Source organism: Erythrolamprus reginae, chromosome 1 (genome assembly GCF_031021105.1).
Source record: "Erythrolamprus reginae isolate rEryReg1 chromosome 1, rEryReg1.hap1, whole genome shotgun sequence".
NCBI classification, from domain to species: Eukaryota; Metazoa; Chordata; class Lepidosauria; order Squamata; family Dipsadidae; genus Erythrolamprus; species Erythrolamprus reginae.
Window position 1 is genome coordinate 342634355 of NC_091950.1, and position 22322 is coordinate 342656676.

Genomic DNA, 22322 nt, shown 5'->3' on the forward strand with positions numbered 1-22322 from the left:
AATAAGCATGGCAGAGTTGTATGGAGAAAGTGATTTTTTTAAAAAAAGGAAAATTATTACCAAAATACAACTAGAGTTGTATTTTATGGAATAATGTTATATGCCTATTTATAATGGTAATTTCTTTTGGAGCAACTAATCAAATCAGATTTTAAATATTTTTTTTCTTGTCTATAACCATTCTCACCTTGTGCTGTATAGCACATGTGCTCATTCAAATCTGCTTATGATGTACAGGAATTCCTTCTGTCCACAGTTATATTTAAATATTGCTCCAATATGAATAGTTTCTCCTTTCCTCATATACAATTGTTACGCAGATTATAATATTCATGGACCTGCCTACGCATTGGTCTCATTTTGTATGTTTGATTTCTGATGTTCCCTTCCCGCTTTCCACAAGGAAACCCAATGGAGAGGCTGTCAGTAAGTTGCTTTCTCTCCCACTATCTATCAAATCTCTCCGTGTCTAGTTTCAACTAACAACTCCCCTCCTCCATCCTTAATAACAACTACTACTTGTGGCCCGCCAGCAGCCCATACAGCTGATAGTGGATCCCATTTGAGAGGAGACTGACTTGGTGATGCGCCATAGTCTATGCAGCTGGCACCTGAGTTGGACAGTGACGAAGCTGGTGAGAACTCAGAGGCAGAGGTTCAGCCAGGGCCTTCAATACCTCCAGCACCTCTTGGCAATGAGGAGGAAGACGTTCTCCTTCATGCAAGAGCATGCAGAGCTGCCAAGAGGTAGGAATGGCTACTCTAGAGGAGGTCTCCTTGGGAGTAAGACTTGGGGCTAATTGGCCACGTCCCTAGTCTACTTAAGGACAGCAGAGGCACCTGAAAGATTGCAGGAAACAATGTTTTACGATGATGTATCCCTTGTGACTACTTTGTGTCTAGGAAACTACTCTGCTTTGGCTTGCTTATCAAGAAAGACTTCTAGGCATTTTATCAAGCCTTTGAAACTGTGAGATAACAAGAAATAATTGCATTGCTCTGATTTAAGACTTTGTTGAACTTATGCCAGCTGCTAATGAAGATTAATTAGCAGTTGAGGGTTTTTGTATGAAAAGATTGCTTTTAGATTTGTGTGGTCTGTCTCTACTACTAAGCCAGTTATTAGTAGTGGTTTACATTTGGCCAAACTGTGTTTGTTAAATTCTTAATTGGGGCAGAACACTATAGGAACCAAAATAATAAAATATGATTGTAAAGGCATGGCTGTAGGGATCGTTGCTTTTTGTTCAACTATATATGTGCAGAATCTGCCTCATTAATTTATACTATGTGTTTATACTAACTTTTATTTATTTAGTATTAATTTAATTTATATGCCGCCCCTCTCTGAGGCTTGTCTAAGTAGCTGCCAAGATTAATATGAAGTATATATTTAAAATATCTTTAGCTGAGCATTGTTTTCTGAGGGAATGAAAAAAATGGAGGAATGAATGTTTGCTCATATCTGCACTGGAGGAAGATAACAGAAATGCTTAAATGTAGCCTGAAAATATATTCATCACAATAGTGGATTTTACTCCCCATCTATGATTCACTTGCAAATTTGAATATCATTAATGTCAATAAAGGGCTAATTGTATGCTGAGATCATTCATCAGATAAACTAATCAGGCAATATATATTTTACAGCATGATTTAATGAGATGTAGACTGATGATTGGCATAATTGGTTCAGAATTGTGGTTCAGGCAGTCACTCCATTTTTTATTGGCACTCACAGCTAAAAAAGACTACAACATTGGCACCTTAAATTATATTAGGGAATCATTCAAACAGCAGTGCAAAAAACAAGCCACATACAATTTGTTGTTGTTTGTTTTGCAGCCCTTGTCTTCTGTACATGTGTGAATTGGCAGGTCAAAGGTGTTCAGATTTTCACCCTGAGATGCTTAATTGTTCTTTTTAACATCGCGCTAGTCAAGTTATGAAACATGTTGTTAAAGATTAATAGAAAGAAGCTAACATCTAAGATATATAAACACTTCCCATTCATTTTCTAAATTAAAAAATCAAATTAAAAATGGTATTTTGATATTTTTTTACATCCAGCTTCTCATAATAACAAAATTACCTTTTACACTGCCAGGTATTTCTTGCTTAAGAATAAATTTTAAAATTTCACTAACATTATAAAATCTAGATGGACAATCTTTCAGTTTTGGTCACGGACAAGGTGTAAAGTAGGAGATCTGATTGCTATATCTACAGTAAAGGCCTATTCTTGGAAGAATCCTAAAAAGAGCTAAGTATTTAGAACAAAATATCAATTTAAGGGGTATCAGTTATCCCAAGTTGAGATATTCCAGCACAAAAATTTGCAGAATTTTGCTGAGGTTGTCAATAGTTGGCTTGTCAAGATTCTCTTCATTGTCCTCCATAGTGTGCCATACTCTAGGGAAAGGTGAAGGTATCAAGTGTAGGATTGGAACACCTGTTGGGATAAGAGAATAATAAGATGAAGAATTGGTCCAACTTTTGAGATAACTGTTACTTCCCAACAATTTTGTACAATACAAAAAGTGAAAGCATGATTGTGTTAATGTTGCAATCTCATTATTTAGTCTACTGAATATCAGTACATTATTACAACTCCACTGCTGCTAACATTGTAAGAACATTTAAAGACTAACCATATCATTTTTGGCAAAAAAAATATTTTAAACAATAGATTTTGCCTATCAGGGATAATAGAGTATTTTGAAGTGGGATCTATCTTTAAACACAAATCCTGCATGTAAATAGTAAATCCGATTTTTAGCTCTAGAACAGGAATGTCCATAGGCAGAGGCAAATTATATGACACAAACCTTTCCTTTTTTATGTGCCCTGGGTAGACTCTGAATATCCTAAAGGGCAAGACTTACAACACTTCCTGCTGTAGAAAAGAATATTTGAAGCAATAGACTGAAAAGTATGGCACAACACCCTTTGAAAAAAATTACTTTGTCTAGGTGAATTGAATAGATATTTGGTATAAATGTTTCATTTACATATCTTTTTATGTTTATATAATACTTGTTTGATGGACTCTGCCAATGTATTTCCTTTAATTTATATTGCCATGTTGGGGAAAAAAGATCAAAGATCCCTCAGCCTATCATTCTCTCTGTGTATGTGTAATTTATAATTTGAAATGAGATGAGAAAAGAAACAATTGTGCAATAACTGTTGCCATAATTATAGTTACTGACTTCCTTGTATTCATATTATGGTTATTATTATGATTTGTCAATAATAAAATAAGCCACATTCTGAAAAATGGGTTTGGGATCATACCTGACACTATAAGAATGAACATTCCTTAAATTTGGAGAAAGATTTGCACTGATAAATGACTCTTCTAAGTATACTGCTGAATGTATGTCAATTGTTAAAAACCATACCTCTTCTCAAAAATGGAATATGGTCATCTTCAACTGGATGTCGACGTAAATTACTCCGGAAGTACTGCCTCTCAGAAGAATAATTATTTAGCAAACCCAAATCATGAAGGTTTTGTTCTGCAAGATTTTTTTTAACAATAGCAAGTTGTGAATATCAAATAAAAAATATAAATACAAATTATATATATATATACAGTATATATATATGGTCTCAATCTATTTAAAACATTTTGAAGAAAAAATGAGTTTTCCTTAGAATGCTATGCATCTGCAATGGTTTGTCAATGCAAACTCATGTACTGTTTTGTAGCATTTGTCTAGTTTTTATCTTAACAGAGTCCACAATTATTTTTAAAAATATGTATATGTGGCTAGTTAATGTCTTGATACTTCTGTAAGGCACAAGTTTTTCTTTAAACATTTCCTTCAAAGGGAAAAGATGTTCATAGCAACACTTGTGATAGCAAGATATTGCTAGAAATACTCTACGTATAAAACTAGAAGATGCAAATATCCCTTTACTAGTGGAACTGAACTGATATATTTTGTAAAATGTTCTTACCAATGGCTTCAAGTCTCCCAAACCATCGAGCTGTGTTCAAAAAGTAAACAGGAAAAACAGGGTTTCGTGCACCAATTAAATCCAGCAACACAAAAAGATCCTATGGGGAAATTGGTCAAGGTTAGTCCTTTAAATACCACTCTCAGAGCTTTATCCATAAGAGAATATTAATGACTGTCTAAAAATCAATGAATGTTGACAATTCCAGACAAGCATTGGACTAATAGGATGGTTAATGTTACATAAAATAGGAAATTAATGTTAGGCCAAAACTTTGTATAGTTTTGCCATTTTTAGCCCTATATCCAGTATTTGTATATTTTTCACTTACGATGCCTTGAATTTGATTTGTGTTCCTGACACCTGGTGGATGAGTAGATGATGCCATTTTCTGGGCCAAAGATCTAGAGCCATACAGGGAATCTGAAGGGGACCATCGCACAAAAGCTTCTTCACCGTCAAAGAAAATAAGCTTCAGAGAAAGATCTGCCTTTGGTGGCAAACTGCTTTGCTATGGAATGAGCGGAAAACAGAATGCAAAGTGTATCATCTGACTTAGAATCACAGTAAATGCAGGAGCAACTTGAAGATAAAGCAAATACCTTCAGAAAAGAAAGCTGTCTATCCAAGGACCTTGCCAATTCTAGCATCATTGCACAAGGCACAGCTGAGTCGGTGGCTCCAACAAACACTTTACCATCCAGTTGTGGTGGAAAATATTTTGAGTCATAATGGCAAGCAACCACCAAATGGCGCTTGGCAAGGGGATTGAGAGTACTGATTATATTTGAAAAAGTGCGGTATCCATAAGGAGTATGACTCTGAAATGTGTCTTCTTCAACAAGCCAGCCAGCCTGCAGTCCTTGTAGGCGATGCTTGATATGCTAAAATATATAGAACCAAAAATCAATAGTGATCAATAATATTAAGAGAGGTAATTGTATATATGGACAAATCTAAAGATTTTGGCCATTATGAGCTTTGAATAAGAGTGCTTCTGCAGTGAATATTACAGAAAGAACTAAAGGAAAATCAGGATGAGAAGATTCTACATTCATTACATTTTCTTTGGGGTCTTAATTGCATAAGGCATAGAAACTTAAAAATATGAAAGGCATAGAAATTGTTCAAAATATGAGAACAAATGGACTGGAGTCAGCAATTCCAGATTGAAATGCAAGAAAGACTTTTGAAAGTAAGAGGTTCTCAATCCCAGCTGCTGTCAGTTAATGATATAATTGCTGCTCCCCCATCTGATGATATATCTCTGGATGTTTCCTCAGTAATATGTTTTCTCAGCTGCTCATTTTCATTGCAGCTCAAGAGTTGCTGCAATCAAGGCCTAAGAGAGCCTTCATTATCTTACAGAACATGTTGATACTTGTCTGTAAGTAACAGGGTTACAATTGCTGAAGGGTAGTTAGAAAAATGTGTCTTCTATAAAATAAAGCCAATGCATTGAAAACTGGATTTATTGCTAATCAGAATGAAGCTACAAAAGATATGTATACATATAAAGACAGTAGCAATGAAGAAGAATTTTACTTTAGCCATCTTTCCTTTCATGAATTCATTACAGCAACAATCTAAGTATCATCATATTAAGCTCTAATTACATGAAAGGTTCCCTATATAGCCCATCACAAATAAACACTTTGCAGCTTTCCCTTTCAGAGATTTTGAGGGGATAAAAAAGGGGAAAAATATTACCTCTAAGAATGAAGATGTGTTTTAAGATATAGATTAATTCCAGAAATGCATAATCCTAGGTGTTGATTATGAGTGATACCTGTGATACTCTGTAAGTACTAATTAGCTACTAATTGTTTTGTTATGAAATGGGCAGCAAATAAATTTAATAAATTTGGGATTGGAAATCCTAATATGCAGGAAACACTTTAATTAGATTTGCCATATTCAGTAGAATGAACATCAAAGACATTTGTCTAACTAGAAACTTTTTTTTTCAGATACTGTAATGATCTTTTCCAGGAACAGTAGTACATACTCTTTCTTGGATATGTTTAATTACTGCAGCACTGGAGATACTATTTTTGTTTAGGCTATTTGTGAGCAGTCTCCTAGGAAACAAGCATTTAATATTCTTTGAAATCATTTATCTGCATTTTTTGCTTCATAAATTGTACATCATCAAGCTTACAACTATACTAAGAAAAATCGCTATCATTTTGGACTACTTCTTCAATGGATCAGAATTTAGCATAATAAAGGTCCTGCATACTTGTGACTGTATCTTGTGACTGGAAAGTACAGTTCTTATCCAAGTTGTAATATATTAGTTGCTACTGGCTATTTCCTGTGCTATCATTAGTGCTGACAACATAATTTCTTTCTCCATTCCAGGAGCAATAACTCCAGGAGCAATTAATGGTTACTAATTCTCACACTTGTATACCACTTCCAGAATAATAAGTAGCATGTCTTAAAATGTGGGGGAAGAAGGAAACAATTGAAGATTTATTGTCTTTGTGTCCTGGCTCTAAATCTCCTGTTGGGAATCTCTCATTTTGTTTGTTTGTTTGTTTACTTACTTACTTACTTACTTACTTACTTACTTACTTACTTACTTACTTACTTACTTACTTACTTACTTACTTACATAGAGTGGTGGATTAGATGACCTTTGCCTTGATTTAACAAGGCTTTAAATTATTTCTTGCAATGATACTACTTTTGTGGCAAGTCTATTGCAATATACGTATTCTATTTTCTCTATGCCTGTTAAATTCTTTTGCCTCTTTGAGTAGTTACAACCTGTTCTGTCTTACCTGCCGCACAGCATAACTCCCAGGTGATCCTGGATATCTCTCAATCAGGATTGGATGAAGATCATTTTGCCACATGCGATTAACATTTGTCTGTGAAGTGACCTGCAGGATGCTTGTTGCATTTAAAATGGTTGGGCGATGGGAATACTGCAGAAAGAATTGAAGGAAAAATCAGAATGAGACGATGTTATATTGCTCATGTTGTTTTGTATCTGCAATGGAAATATTCAGATAAAACAGCTATTCATTTTTATGGTTAAAATGAAAACTAGCAACAAGCTGTTATATAGAGTTTAATCTATGGACACGCTGTGCATAGAAATTTATGGCATTTCTGTAAGGTATTTTTTCCATATATACATGCTGTGCATAAGAGAACGACTGGAGGCATTAGTACAATAATTGCGTCCTATTCTCTATTAAATCTTTAGGGAAGCCAAAGTGCCACTTAATTTCTTCCAGAAAGCAAAGATTATTTTGTACCTCTTCTAAATCTCAGTTCTAGCACATGCTAATTTTATGGTATATAGAGATATTTAATTAATCTCCTTTCTTCGAGTACTGAAAGAATGTAAGATGCAGTTTGATCCACATCCTTTTCCACATCTGATTGTTTTTTAAATCTTTCATATCACAAATTTATCAGCCTGCTAAAATTATAGATTTCCCATAAATAATGGAAAATATACTAAGAGGCTTTTCTTAAGGCAATTTTATAAAAAAATCATTCAGTATTAGCCAACAGAGTTTTTAAGAGTAATGGAGATTACATTGCTTGTAGTTAAAAAAGAATGGAAAAAATAAAAATAATTAAAATGCCACTCCATTTTACATGCCAAGAAAATATTGCATAGAAATCAATAAAAGGGTGACTTTGATAAAGTAGTACAACCATTTACCAATGCCGGTTTGTGTCCACTGAAAGACAATGTGCTGTTACTAAAGGAACAACTCCTTTGCTAGATAGATAAAGAGATGAGAGAGAGAGAAGTAGCCCTTGACTTAAAACCACAACCACATTTGATTATGATTATTCATGTGATCGCGGGGATGCTGTGATGGTTATAAGTATTGAGGACCAGCTGTAAATGTAAGGACCGGTCGTAAGTTAATTTTTTTCAGTGCTGTTGTAACTTCATGTGAAAAGCTGTACATTGAGGATTTCCTGCATAGAGCTTCAATACAAATTAGTTTAAATTACAACCTTCTACCTCATAGTTCCCAGCGACTGATAAGATCTCACAGAGCTTGTCTCCTCCAGGTCCTATCAGTTAAAAAGTGTTGCCTAGTGGGCCCGTGGGGAAGGGCCTTCTCTGTGGCTGCCCCAGCTCTCTGGAACCAACTGTTCCATGAGATCCGGACTGCCCCCACTCTGTTGACCTTCCTTAAAGCATTGAAGACCTGGTTTTTTCAGCAGGCTTGGGGCCATTGATCTCGCAATTTTACGATGTCCAGCTTTGAATGATACATATGTATGTGATTTTTAAACTAATTTTTCTTAATCTTTTAAGATGTTTTAAAATGTATTTTGTACCCTGTTGTAAGCCATCCAGTGTCCTTCGGGATTTTCCATCCGACTACCTAAATTCATGTCAATCCATATTACAAAGTTTGCTGACCTTTTTTGTTTTTTGCTTTGATGCCACCCTTTTGATTTTGATATTAGGTGGTAGATATAAGTAAACAACAGTCATTGGAGCTAGGAGAGGTAGAATTGATTGAAAAAGTTATACATTTTATATTGAAACACGGTCATTTGAACTCCTACTTAGCAAAACACCAGGCACCCAGATAAATTTTATATTCTTTATCTATTGTCTGATAAAAATCCGAAGGTGACATATACAGCTGCAAAACTGTTACCTAGTAACAACGGTTTGCAGCAATGTGTTATCCTCTAAGGGAGTGAGTTGATGTTAAAATTCATTGTATGTTGAAGTTATACTAGCCATTGGATGTTATATTTCATAAATGCTAATATGTGTATGACTCTAAGACTATAGACAAGAGTTATACGCATATTAGCATCTATAAATTATTTACCGGTACTTATGTATGCGAAATATTTTTAAAAACCCTAATCTTTCAGGTAAGTAGAGAAATTCTAGAATTCAAAAAAGATCACTTCTATTTCCATGTTTTAAAAAAAGGATGTTGAAATTCTCTAGTGATAGATTATGCACTACAGGCTGCCTGATCATGAACCTTTCTATTATGGTAAATTGAATATATGTAAAACACAATACGTAATACATATTTACTTAAATAGATCCAGGTCAAGGCAATTGATTTTAATGTAAATTAAAATAAATGCAGAAAAAATTCAACCAACATTCAGAACTATCCTCATTATAAAGCACAATCTTGACATGTTTTATACAAAAATATTTTATCACATAGCTATTGAATAGAAAATCAGTTCCTGGCTATTCTAATCTGAATGAAAGAAAAACAAATGCATTACTCCTGAGAAGGCCCTATTCTGAACAAATTAAAAGACTGATTATTTGAATATTTTGTAATGAAGGTTTCTTCAGTATAATATGGAGAAAGCATTGCTCCTATTTTCTTCAACATGAGGATGCTAAAATTTGATTAGGAATGTTGGTGGGTGGGGGGAAGACCCAGAATCCAGCCATGGAAGCCATTTGTCTTTTTTTTCTCTTTCTGGTTTTCATGTCATATCAGATTTCCCAATATTATTTGATATTATTGTAGGTGTATAGCTGCACACCTAGGGTTCACATAACTACAATTCCTGCCATTCTTTTGGAGCCAGTCAAATTTAGGGAAAATTTTCTTAGTTATATTTCAATTTGATAATGGTACATGTGAAGACCTAGTTTAATGTAATTTTTCCCAGACTGTAAAGCAGATCAAAATTATGCCAGCATAATTTGCTGTATCTACATAGTCAGTCTTGACTCTGCTTCTCTAATGAGATTGATAGGTAGTTGCTGTCTTAATAGTTTACTGTATTATGAGTTAAAGAACTGATTGATGGATATTTTTGCTGGCAAGAAAAAAAATATGTCAACCAATTGTTTCCCTTGGCTGCAGCTAAGGATTGGCAGGCAACAGTGAGGTATTGCAATAGAAATTATATCAATTCTGCATGTGTATTGTACACTGATGTACGTACATACAAAAGGCATTGAGCCCTGATTGCAACACATACCTGCCATCTTATGGATTTTGACTCTTTCCTTGGCCACCTCTACACAGACATGCCTTTAATTATGTTTAATGAGATAACTACGAGACCAAGATAAGGAGATTTGTATGATGGGGCCTTAAATGGGGCTGTTCTTGAGAAGTATCCAGATGTTGCAATTAATGCAAAGCGTAGGAATTATGCTGCTAATGAGTACAAAAAGTGCAGGGATCTTATGATTGTACTGAAAGGTCATCAGTGTTTGCTGTTGCTTGCTGTACTTGATACAATGTGGGCTATCAGTACAAAAAGATTTTAGGCTTTTTATTTGAAGGTCTGCATTTCCTGTTGTGCACCTGCTGTGATTTGCAGATAAGCCCATATTCTTTCCAGCAAGAGGAAGGGTTACCTTCTCCTGTTGCTCCCAGGCTTTGATATGACTTTCTCTACTTTCTTGGAGGGATTTAAGTCATTTATACAGATGCTTTTCTTCCATAAGACTTTCAACTGTTAATTAATGTTAGTAACAACTTCAAATGCTTGCCAAAGTAAAATACAAAACAAAGGATGAATAAATGCATTCTTTGCCGACCAAAGCTATGCATGTTTCTGAGGAGACATCCCTCCCTCCATGGCAAATTGATTGAGCACTATTTCCATTCTGCTCTGCTTGGAATCTGCCCAACTGACTAGCTTGGGATCTTCTCCTCTATAATAAAAATAAAGGATCACAGTATTTGCCCCATAGAAAGTTCCAATTTTGCCCTTTCCCTCCCCCTGCAAAGGAATTCGAGGATCTCTCAATTGTAGTAGATCCGTTATATGGATACTCTCTCATCAGGCGCTGACCCACTTCAGATTTCTTGGCTGCTGCATCATGTGCCTTCAGACTTTGCTCATTAGTTTGTGAGGGTGCTATGTTATTTTCCTCTCTAGTGCCTGAGGGCTGGGCTGATAGTGCAGCTGGGTAAGAGGCGTTTATTTGTACATCAGCCTTCCAGATCATTTATTTTTATGATACAATTAGCTACCTCATTACCCCTAAAAAAAAAAGACATATATTGTGCTACCAGATCTCTTCTCCACAAATAAAAATATCAATAGAACGAGGATATAACACCAAAGAGTTAAGGTCCCTACCCCTCCACCCAATACCCCATGCATCATAGCGCATGGGGTAATAAAGAAATAAGCAGAACATCTAGATCCAGTCACAGTTTTGTTCCATATAGTACTGTACCAACTTTGTGAACTCTCAAGTTTCCTGCTTCCACTATTTATTCAAAATGGACAGTGATTACTGTGCACACATGTATGTATGTATGTATGTATGTATGTATGTATGTATGTATGTATGTAATGGGTGTAGGGATAGATGGATGGATGGATGGAAGGAAGGAAAAAAAGAAAGAAAGAAAGAAAGAAAGAAAGAAAGATATAGATATAGATAAATAGATGGCATGAAGTCTGGGTAGGTTAGTATGGAAGATAGACTGTTTCCCAAACAGCAAACAACAATCTCTGAAATAATCCAATGGAATGGCAAAGGCCAATACGATTGGTTCCAGCTACGTCGCAGGAGTTAGCAGAATGTGGCTGTACATACTCATGAACTGCCTCCGGGACTCCGGCTCCAGATTTTGCCTCAAGGTTTACTCCTGAAGCCTTTCCCAGTGATGGATATAGCCACAAGACAGTGGAGGTTTGCAGCCAGAGTTTCCCTTCTCCTAGTGGTTGACCAGGGCGTCTTAGCGTACCACATTGCTTGCAGAGACCACCTTCATGACTGTTGAACTATTCTAGTAGGTTTCATCCACTCAATCTGTCTTCACATGCTCAGGATAGACAAGTCCCTATCTTGCCGAAGGTCAATGACCCACTGGCTACTCTCAGCCTGGTTTGGCCAATATGTCAAAGCTGTTGCCCAGGGTGTGGTCGCAGTTCATGCTACAGCTAGCAGGTCAGAGATGAGTGACAGGTGAGGACCAAAGGTGAACGAGCTGCTCTAAAAGCTGCCCTCAATGAGCTGCTGTAAAATGACACAATAATGCATCATTTGGGGTGCTCAGGGAGAGGTGCTACCCCTCTCTGAGCACCCCATCCCTTTCATCCCCACCCTGAGCTGGGGTGGTGCAGTGGTTAGAGTGCAGTGCTGCAGGCTACTTCAGCTAACTCCTAGCTGTAGTTCAGCAGTTCAATTCTCACTACCCGCTCAAGGTTGACTCAACCTTCCATCCTTCCAAAGTGGGTAAAATGTGGACCCAGACTGTTGGGGGCAATATACTGATTCTGTAAACCGCTTAGGGGGGGGGGGGGGGCTTTAAAAGGGTATATAAGTCTAAATGCTATTGCTATACACAACCAGATACAGATATAGCTGGGTGTGTGGTGTGTGTGTGTTAGGTATGGGTAGATATATACCGTACTTTCTTTTGTGGGCAGGCAGCAGAATTTCATTTTTAATGTGTGCTAGTGTGCTCCCGGTAGTAAACAAAGGAAAAAATAATAAGTCATCAAAAAGAAATAAGATACATTTTCTCCCTTTCGTTCCCCCAAAGGCCAAAGATGCCCACCCCCGCAGACATTGTCTCCTCCTGGCTGTACTTGTCCCCGCGCCCCCCACTCCCTCCGCCTCCCGCTGCACCCACAAAGCAGGGGACCCTGCAAGCCACCCACCTTCTCCTGAGTCCAGTCCGCTCGGTCTTCTCGGCCACCTACATGCTGCGGGAAGCCCGGGAGAGCCAAGCAGAGTGCCCAGGCCAGGCAGAAGAATGCCGCCGCCTTGCTATCCCGCTTCTCTCCGGCCATGCCGTTGCAGAAGCAGCCTCTCCCCACCTCACACTCACACTTTCGGCTGGGCAGGGGGCGAAGTCGACCCCCCGGCTGCCGGCGAAGGAGGCTCGCTGGAGCCTCAGAAAGGAGGCGGATTCCGGCAAAGAGCCCGGCGCAACGGGCGCAGCTTTGGAGAGCGAGCGAGCGGTGGAGGCGCTTCGCTTCTGCCTTCCTGAGGCGCTTTTTTTGGGCTCCGCGTCCGGCGAGTTTCTGCCTTGCCTTGCCTACGTAACGCGGCGGGAGAGATGCTAATTCCCATCCCAATCAGTCCGTCTTTCCCCTCAGGAGTGGGTGGGCGTTTTGTCCTGGCACCACGTCAGCAGCATCAGGAGGACAACAGATGACTAATCCCGCCACTTTGGACTGCCGCCAGAAAAGCAGCTCCCCCGTTTCCTCCTGGTCTTTTCCTCCCAAAGTCTATGCCTTTTCTATCTATGCTATAGACGCCGAGGATGGCTTTTTCACTGATAAAAGTGAGCAGCGAGAGGCGCCTCGTGAATACTAATATTAATACGAAGTTGTATTTGCTGTGAGCCGCCCTGAGTCTCAGAAGGGCGGCATAGAAATTGAATAAATAAATGAGTGAATGAATGGATGGATGGATAAATAAATAATGCTAATGCCAATGCTAATCCTAATAATAACAACAATGACAATAACAATAACATTCTGCTCAAAAAAAATAAAGGGAACACTCACCTAACACATCCTAGATCCCAATGAATGAAATATTCTTATTTATTTTTATTTATTTTTATTTATTAGATTTGTTCTGTACAAAGTTGAACTGCCCAACAGCATGTGAAATTGATTGTCAATCAGTGTTGCTTCCTAAGTGGACAGTTTGATTTCACAAAAGTTTGATTTACTTGGAGTTATATTGTGTTCTTTAATTATTCCCTTTATTTTTTGAGCAGTGTATTTTTACTTTTAAGATTCTCCTGAAGGAATGAATCAAAGCGCGTAACTATATTTTAGACTGATCATCCTACTAAATCAACAGACATGTATACATTATTGGAGAGATATGGGATTTGGGAGACTTTTTGGTACTTTAAAAAATAAGACAGCAATAACGGTATTGCTTAGCAAAGCTCTTACAAGCAGCTCAGCAAGCACACTGAATGGAATCTGGTGCCTTTCTGATGGCTTGGAGGACAAGAATTCTCCAGAATTCCCAACCAGCATGCTGGGAATTACAGTTCAACTCGTTTGGATGGTTGCCTGATTATGGAAAAGTTCTCCATACGTTTCCGTAAATCAGATCCCAGTATAAGTTCCCACAGAATGTTTATCTTTTAGTACACTAACATTATCGTTTCAATCGATTGTACACTGGGTTTGGGGAACATTTTTTTTCCATTCAAAAGGTCCCTTTCTTATTCTTTCCCCAGCACAGTATGTATATGATCAAATCTGATTGCTAGAATACATTAAGTATTTCTGTAAATCTTTGCTGCTATCTAAAGCGATAAATAATGCTGATGCCCATAGCTGGTAGCTCCTGCTTATGGGCATAAATAGTGCGTTAGTAATATGATAAACATGTGGCTTTAAACAGACAAGGGAAACTCAGCTTTCCCCCACTCCATGCATGGTTGATCTGTGTCCTGAGTTGGCTACCATAGTTTCATTTTTATAAAAAATGGGAGAGAAAAAGAAGCAATAGTATCAGTTAGCTAAAATTTGTATTTAGTGTGAACATACCCACTGGGTGGTTTACCCAACCTGCTAAATGAAATATGTTTAACCCTTTTAAAATTGAATATACAGTATCATAAGTAGCTACACTGACACAACAGATTAAGCCAACACCAAGCAAACATTATGACTGGATCAACCTGATCAATCAATAAAAGGACAAAATGGGCAAAGTTGGAAAGTTCCTCAAATGAATTCACAGGTGTTAAGATAGGATCAGTTGATTTTCAGTCTTGAATAGCGCCTCTCATGTTTGAGTCAATTTTGCCTAATTATAAATTAACTGATCTAAATGAATTCCTTCCAACTTTTGGACACAGAGACAGAAGGCAAAGGAGCTGCAAAAGAGGACTGCTGTAGTTAACATCATATCTTCTTTTCTATTATTTTTACACACCTCCTCTGCAGGAACTTATTTGTATGTGTGAAAGCCGACAGAGCATGTTTCCATCTCTGTAAGTGGTTTCAATTTAAAGGACCCACTGGAATTTTAAAATATGTCAATAAAAGAAAGAAGTTGGGTACTAAAACTAACCAAGATACCTGTTCTTTAAATATATATATACCTGTTTCAGGTATATATACCTACCTCAGTTTCAGCAAACTGAGAGTGCTTTCTGATAGTTGAGTTGCTTAGCAATGTATTACAATGCCAGAAATCTAACATTTTAGTTTAATCTAGAAGGTAGTTTGCTTCTTTGTAGCTTAGCATATAATATTAAACTCAACCACCGTTTGTAAACCACAAATACTACATTGAAAAAGCATTGTTTATTGAACAGTAGTTGAGAATATTGTGTGAGCATAGTTGGGTTAATAGCTTCCCCAAGATTCACACCAAATCTGCCCTTATATGTGGTGTAAGACATCAACTGTCCTCCACCTCCTCTGGGAGATAACTGGACATATGCAAACTACTATATAGAATGACTACTGTTTATATATTGCCATGCTGCAAAATATATTTAGATTAAATGTTTTTAAGAAGGCCATCCAAAAAGATTTTAATTGATGCATATTAACACTGCTGCTTCAAGTTATTATATCACATTCAGTACAGTAATCAGAACTCACCACTGGAAGTTGGATATTTCCCACCTAGGTAGATAATTTTCCTTGTCAGAAAATTAGAGGAATCACGAAAGAAGGAGGGTCTTTATCCAAGCTGCAGCTGAGCTGACTGCGATGTGTTCAGCAATTCTGATTCATATCCTGTTATGAATCCGGCTGCCTTAATAGCATTGAAGAAGTGCCAGAATCCTAACAAAAGAACATCAGTGTTTTTGTGACTTGTGGACACTTGTTTGAATGGGATTATTTCCTTGCAGAGACAATGTTAGCAATAAACATCTAACTCCGTGGTGGCATTCCCACAACATGCTGAGCTACAAATGACTTAATCTAATTTTCTGAGTTTGTAGACAAGCCATAAAAGAGCATATGGACTGGGACCACAAAACATCCTAGGCACTAAGAGCTGGTTGACTAGTTTGTAGTTCGGTGTGCCATAAACCACAGTCATTAAAGACACATTCATCCCTTCTAATAATTAAGGGCAATTTATGCTATCATCACTGCAGTCCAGCTCCATTCAACTAATCTTGATTTCAAATTTTGATTTCTGCAAAGTGACAAAATTGCCAAAGTAGGCTTATGGCCACTTGATTAATGAACTCTTTAGATAGGAAAGAGGGAAGATGATAGTATACATGCCCAACTATCTAGGGGACATGTCTTTTTATGAAGTCAATTAGAATTTTAACCTAGCATAAATTCATGTTTAAAATACTGTAGATTTCTTGCACAATTGTTGAGAATAATGTTACAGTGCCACCTAATGGTTTACTATGCTGAACAAACTGTTTTGACCAGTGTTTATGTACAGTACATGCTTTAATTAAACAGATTCTCTCTTATTGAATGACTTTCAGTTCTGTGAAATTACTGTTGAATTTGATACAGTCTATATCTTTAGCCCTGATCATGTTTGATGACAGGAGGCTGCATCAAATACTGCAATGAAACTCTTCCATTTCCAAATTTGGTCTTAGAATGGCAGGCTTTAGGTTAGGCACAGATATTTTAAAGAAATGCTCCATATTGTTTGACTACATCTTCTATCATCTCTAACCAGCACGGAGGGCACCAAATCAAGAAATCTGATTTGGTAGATTAGATTAGATTAGATTTATTGGATTTATATGCCGCCCCTCTCCGCAAACTCGGATTTGGTAACAGTTGTTTGAAAGATAATGTATTTAAGCTGCAGTTAGAATAAGCATGTTATATTTTATTTTACAAGGAGTATTTTGACTGTTTCTCAAACTATATAAAATGCAGTATATCAAATGCATAATTTGATATGGAGAGGGGCAGCATACAAATCCAATAAACAAACAAACAAACAAACAAACAAACAATCTAATATGTAACTTGGAGAAATTCTGTTTTTTTAAAAATAAAAGTTGACTCAGAAGTAAACAACATGAATTAAATTGAATTTATTTTTAGATAAGTAGATGTACACTGTATAGGATTGTAGCTATAGTATAATAATAAGATAAGTTCCTAAAATTAATTGGGGATGAATGAGATGATCTAAAATGATTGTCATTATTATGTAGTGAGATCAGGACAAAATTGTCAATGAGCCTCTGGAAATTCAGTAGTACCTCGTGATATGAACCCCTCGTGATACGAACTTTTCGAGATACGAACCCGGGGTTCGGAATATTTTTGCCTCTTCTTACGAACTTTTTTCGCTTTATGAACTCGCCGCCGTGAATGCCGAACCCGGAGGTTTGTCAAAAGTTTGGGTTCGGGAGAATGCTGAGAAGCACCGCCGCCCGGCTGTCACCTTCGCAGAAGAGCCGTGGAGCTGTCGGCCGGTCAGGAGGCTCAAACGGAGGTGGGGAATCCCAATATGGAATTCCAAAGTTGGAGCTTTGATGTCACAGAGATGTCTTTCCTGGCCGGCCGAAATGTGGACTCCAGGAAGGACGTCTTCGTGATGTCAAAGCTCCACCCCTGAAATTCCCTATTGGGATTCCCCACCTCTGTTTGAGCCTCCTGACCGGCTGCCAGCTTCACGGCTCTTCTGTGAAGGTGACAGCCGGGCGGCAGCGCTTCTCTGCGTTCTCCCGAACCCGAACCCAAACTTTTGCTGAACTTTTCAGGTTCGGCATTCAGGAGAACGCTGAGAAGCACCCAGCTGTGTCAGAAGGTGACAGACAGGTGGCGGCTCTTCTTGGCTTCGGCATTCAGGAGAACACCGAGGAGTGCCCGGCTGTTTTGGAAGGTGACAGCTGGGCGGCACTGCCCAGCGGAGCACTGTTTTTGCGATTTTATTGGGGGGGGGGCTTGCACGCATTAATCAGTTTTCCATTGTTTCCTATGGGAAACATTGTTTCGTCTTACGAACCTTTCACCTTACGAACCTCCTCCCGGAACCAATTAAGTTCGTAAGACAAGGTATCACTGTAGTTTGTTTCGTATGTTGAAGATGGTCTATAGATGCCATCATGGATTAAGTAAAATCGAGAAAATCAACAGTTATTTAAACAATAGGTTGGTGTTGTAGGTCTTTCTGCTGGAAATTATTATAGTCTGAATTTCCAAAATAAGAGCACTGGTGCTCTCTGGCTTGATAATGGGGGTTGCAGCCACAGATGATATCTATGATTTTAAACATACACACATACACAAAATCTATTTTCATGATTATATTTATAAATATGAATGGTTAAATCACAAGCTGCACTGAGTTTTCATTTGAAAAATGAAATAACTCTTTACCTTAGAAATACAGAATCAGAAAAAGATCTAACATAAGGTTTGCAAATGGATATTAGTATTATTTTACAGGCTTTGAATAATTTTATATAATCAGCTCTCAGTTCTGATCCATGTAAAGGAAGCTAAAGGGCAACTAGTTATTTTGTTGAAACTACTGGATGCTATGTATAAGCTTTACAAAGAGGCTTAATTTCAATTTAGCAATGGTTCTGATAATACACACCATCCATCTGTTATATGTTCAAACTGGTGTATGTTTGAGAGAAACTGGAAAATATATGAAAAGTTAGCTTGATTTCAGTTTTAATACTGACTACTGCTTTGGTTTAAAATGTTTATCTAATCAACCTCAATAATGTTCAAAGTACTTGTGGGGGTAATTTTAGTCTAGATTAAAAATGATTTATCAGAATTATTATCTTGGATATTAACAAAACTTATGTTTGTAATATCCTCACTTCTGCTGGCAAAGTGCTTAGTTGATCAATCTTAGTGCAAAGAAAAGTAACAAAGATTATTTTAAGAGACTGGAGGCTAAAACATGAAGGACCAGAGGAGACATGATAGCAGCCTTCCAATACTTGTGGAGCTGTCAGAGGAGGGAGTCCACCTATTTTCCAAAAACCTGAAGACCAGACAAGGAATAATGGAAATCGATCAAGGAGAGATTCAATTTAGAAATGAGGAGAATTTTTCTGACAGTGAGAACAATCAACCAATCCAACAGCTTGCATTTTTAAGTTGTGGGAGCTTCATCACTAGAAGCTTTCAAGAAGAAACTGGACTGCCATCTGTCAGAAATGGTGTAGTAGGGTCTCCTGCTTGGGTGGGGGGGTTCCCTTCCAACTCTGTTATTGTGTTATGTGCTGCCATATCAGGGCTGCAGCAGATAAGCAGATACAGGTCAGAGGCTGTTTTATTCTTCCACACCTTGCAGGATCATTGTCTTTTTACTGAGCCCTCCCTCACACCAACTGTTTTGACTTTGGAGTACAGTATACAGCCCATCCACACTAAGAGCCCTGGTGGTGCAGTTATAGTTACGTTATAGTTTATTAGATTTATATGCTATGCAGTGTTTACAGTTCAGTACTGCAAGCTACTTGTACTAATCACCAGCTGCCAGCAGTTTGGCAGATCAAATCTCAGTAGGCCCAAGGTGGACTCAGTCTTCCATCCTTCCAAGGTTGGTAAAATGAAGATCCAGATTGTTGGGGAAAATATGCTTACTCTCTGTAAACTGTTTTAGAGCGGGCTGTAAAGCACCGTGAAGCAGCATATAAGTCTAAATGCTAAATTGAAAACCTTTCCATTAGGCAGAGTTCTAGTGCCACGTTGACCCACAAATTAATGAACATAGTTGCATAGGGAGGGATGAACCCAATCCAAGAGGTTTTTCCCCCCTGGTTGAATGTGTTTGCAATTTGAGTTAAAAAGAATAAACCATAAACCAAATTGTATAAATACAGCCATCCCTTTTGTCAAGGGAAACGAAAACAGCAGGCTTTGGAGGCCTATGGGGCAATAAATGGAGTGGATATCCACCTCAGAGAGGAAGACGCTGCGGACAGAAGCATCTGCTGGACCAGGGGTCTTCAAACTTGGCAACTTTAAGACTTGTGGACTTCAACTCCCAAAATTCTCCGGCCAGCACAGCTGGGAGTTGAAGTCCACAAGTCTCAAAGTTGCTAAGTTTGAAGACCTCTATGCTGGACGGTCGCGAGAGAAAGGCGATGATTATATGTGCTTGGAATTTGGGACACGAACAAGCGAAGCTCCGCTTTCTGGCTTCCTTCATCTCAGAGCTGGAGAACAGCGACGGGGCTCGTAAAAATAACTCGACTGAGGTAACTGAGAGGCCGCTCATCGAGAGGCGGCATGGTCGACGATAGAGGCGACCCCAAATAAAACCTCGCGACGTCTCTCGGACTGGGGGGGTGGGGAGTTCAAACTTAATTCCTCCGCCCGCTCTTAAAAAGAAAAAGCAGCAGAACCGCCCCTTCCTCCCCCCCTTTGAAGCCGGGATCTCCTGCTCAATCTCCCCCCTCAAGACTTTTCTCCGCTCCCCTAAGTACCCCCACCCCCACCCTCCCATCTTCGCGGTTCGGAACATCAACCGCCACAGGCACTGGAAAGTAACGGAAACTCGGTTGCGCCTCCTTGGCGCCTGCGCCATCTCACCCTCGCAGCCGCCACCGCGACGGCCTGGCGGTCGTTGTAGTTCTCGCTGGCCTTCACTCTGGGTGGAAAAAGGGCGAGGAAAAACTTCACTTCCCAGCATGCTTCTCGTCCCCTCCCCTCCCGAGTCTTTTCTGGGGCGGCTGAGACTTTTTTTTTTACTGTGTGTGTGTCTGTGCGTGTGTACATATATGTGCGAATTGGGTGTCTGGTGTGCGCGAAAGCAGGAGCGGCGGCAATAAGGTGCGCGCGTGAAGCCACCCCGTCCCGGGGCGGAGACGGGAGTTTCTCCAAAGCTACAAGTGAGTAGTCAAAAAGAGTTTTGAGGTGAAGGAAGCCCAGCAAGAAGAAGAGATAACATGGAAAGTTATTCCAGTCCGTAGGAGGCGGTAGTGCCGCCCTTCCCAGGGTACCGAGAGTGGGAAGCCGAAGAAGCCGAAGCGAGGGCTCGAGCTCGAGGTGAGGGTGTTTGACTCGGAGGCGCTTCAGCTTTTGCGCCAAAACGGCGACTGCCGCTTCACGGGACAGATGTGACTGGGAGAGGAGGAGGAAGGAGGGGGGGGGAGAGAAACAGGCCGACCCGGTCGCGTCCAGGTGTGGCAGGGCGAGTCGTGTGAGTCTGAGAGGCCACATCATCTTCGCTCCCCTCAACCTCCTCCTCCCGCCCCCAACTCAGAGGATGCTTCCAACTCAGAGTTGGCTTGCTGCTTCGTCTTAAGAAAGCCTACTCCCTTTCTGAGGGGAAGTTTCTTCTACTTTAGTATAGCAGCCGGAATGGAGATCTTTAGCCGCCCCAGAGTCCCTAAGGAGTTGGGCAGCGTACAAATCCCAACAATAAACAAACAAACAAACAAATCAAATCTTTAAAAGATGAAGGGGAGCCTCTTCTTTTTGAAATGCACCGAAGCTCGCAGGGGATGGGGTGGGAAGGAAGACATCCCGAAATGGATCTCTCTGCTTGCCTTGGCCCAGAGATTTTGTAAGGTGTATCAATAAGCACTGGTAAAAGGTATAATAATTTTGCTGTGGAACTTTTTTCCCTCTCTCATTTTCACCCCCATTTCTCAGTTTGGCAGATTTGTAGCTCAGGTCTTGGTGCTTCATGAATATGTTTCGAAGAGAGATTGGTGAAGCTTTCACTGATTAGCGGGAGCGTAGTGGATTTACACGGAAACAATCACATCAACACTTGTGAGTTTGAGGAAGTGGCGCATGGACTACTGGCTATTTTTTTTTTTGGTGAGGGAGTGTAATTAGGAATCTTTTTTTTATTAAGGATATTTGCAGTAGGATGATAATCTCATAATATAATGGAATGGGTCGTTGGTTGTTAGCCACAAGCTGTGGATATTGTTTGATTGGGAAATAATGGTGTCAACCGAAAATGGATTGAGTCAATTCTGATGGATAGTTTTTCTTTATACATGACATCTACAAACTGGGGTAATGCAGTTTCCAAACTTAGGGGGCCACTGATAACTTCACCAGACGTTAACAGCGTTAGAACAGTGATGCTGATTGGTAATAAAGAGAAAACCCATGATTTAGAAGCTGTTTTTGTTTTTCAGTCATTTCTTATGTTTGAAGTTCATCAAATACAGATTGTATTACTGGTTGCAAGTTAGTTAACATTTTAGGGTCTGCATCTCAGTTGTATGGATGAAGTATGTTAGTCATCTCAGTTACATCATTTTGTGTTATAGAGAGCTTCAAATGGACAAGGTTGTTTTTTAACCAAAGGAAAAATGAGTTCAGCCGAATTCAAACCTCACTCCAAATAAGCATAGATAAAGTTGAATTGCAAAAACTCCTTTGTTATTTGTATCATTGTGCTGAATAATCTCTCTCCTTACAACTGCAGTGTCTTATCCAATGTATGAGAAAAATATAATTGGATATTGAAAATT

At 38.8% G+C, this 22322-nt stretch overlaps 2 protein-coding genes across 5 annotated transcripts in view; one reads left to right on the forward strand and one right to left on the reverse strand.

The window, feature by feature from the left end:
- Positions 1–1640: 1640 nt before the first annotated feature.
- QPCT (glutaminyl-peptide cyclotransferase) lies at positions 1641–21107 on the reverse strand. 2 transcript variants are annotated; one of them, XM_070734100.1, is made up of 8 exons: positions 20419–21107; positions 15517–15702; positions 6756–6902; positions 4569–4850; positions 4298–4477; positions 3967–4066; positions 3405–3521; positions 1641–2452 (listed from the first exon to the last, which is right to left on the reverse strand). In XM_070734100.1, exons 3-8 carry the CDS (start codon positions 6828–6830, stop codon positions 2304–2306), a joined length of 903 nt encoding a protein of 300 aa, XP_070590201.1. In that variant the 5' UTR covers positions 6831–6902; positions 15517–15702; positions 20419–21107; the 3' UTR covers positions 1641–2303. The 2 variants fall into 2 exon arrangements, with proteins under 2 accessions (XP_070590201.1, XP_070590200.1); XM_070734099.1 differs by lacking the exons at positions 15517–15702; positions 20419–21107 and adding an exon at positions 12586–13062.
- The window catches only part of PRKD3 (protein kinase D3), a 42880-nt gene continuing 41207 nt past the window's right edge, over positions 20650–22322 (forward strand). For 2 of the 3 annotated variants that reach the window (XM_070734092.1, XM_070734094.1), the window contains exon 1: positions 20650–20717. The gene's annotated coding sequence lies outside the window, so the exon portion shown is untranslated. Of the gene's footprint in view, positions 20718–20819; positions 20875–22322 lie in introns of those variants that run through there. The other variant, XM_070734093.1, reaches the window with a different exon arrangement.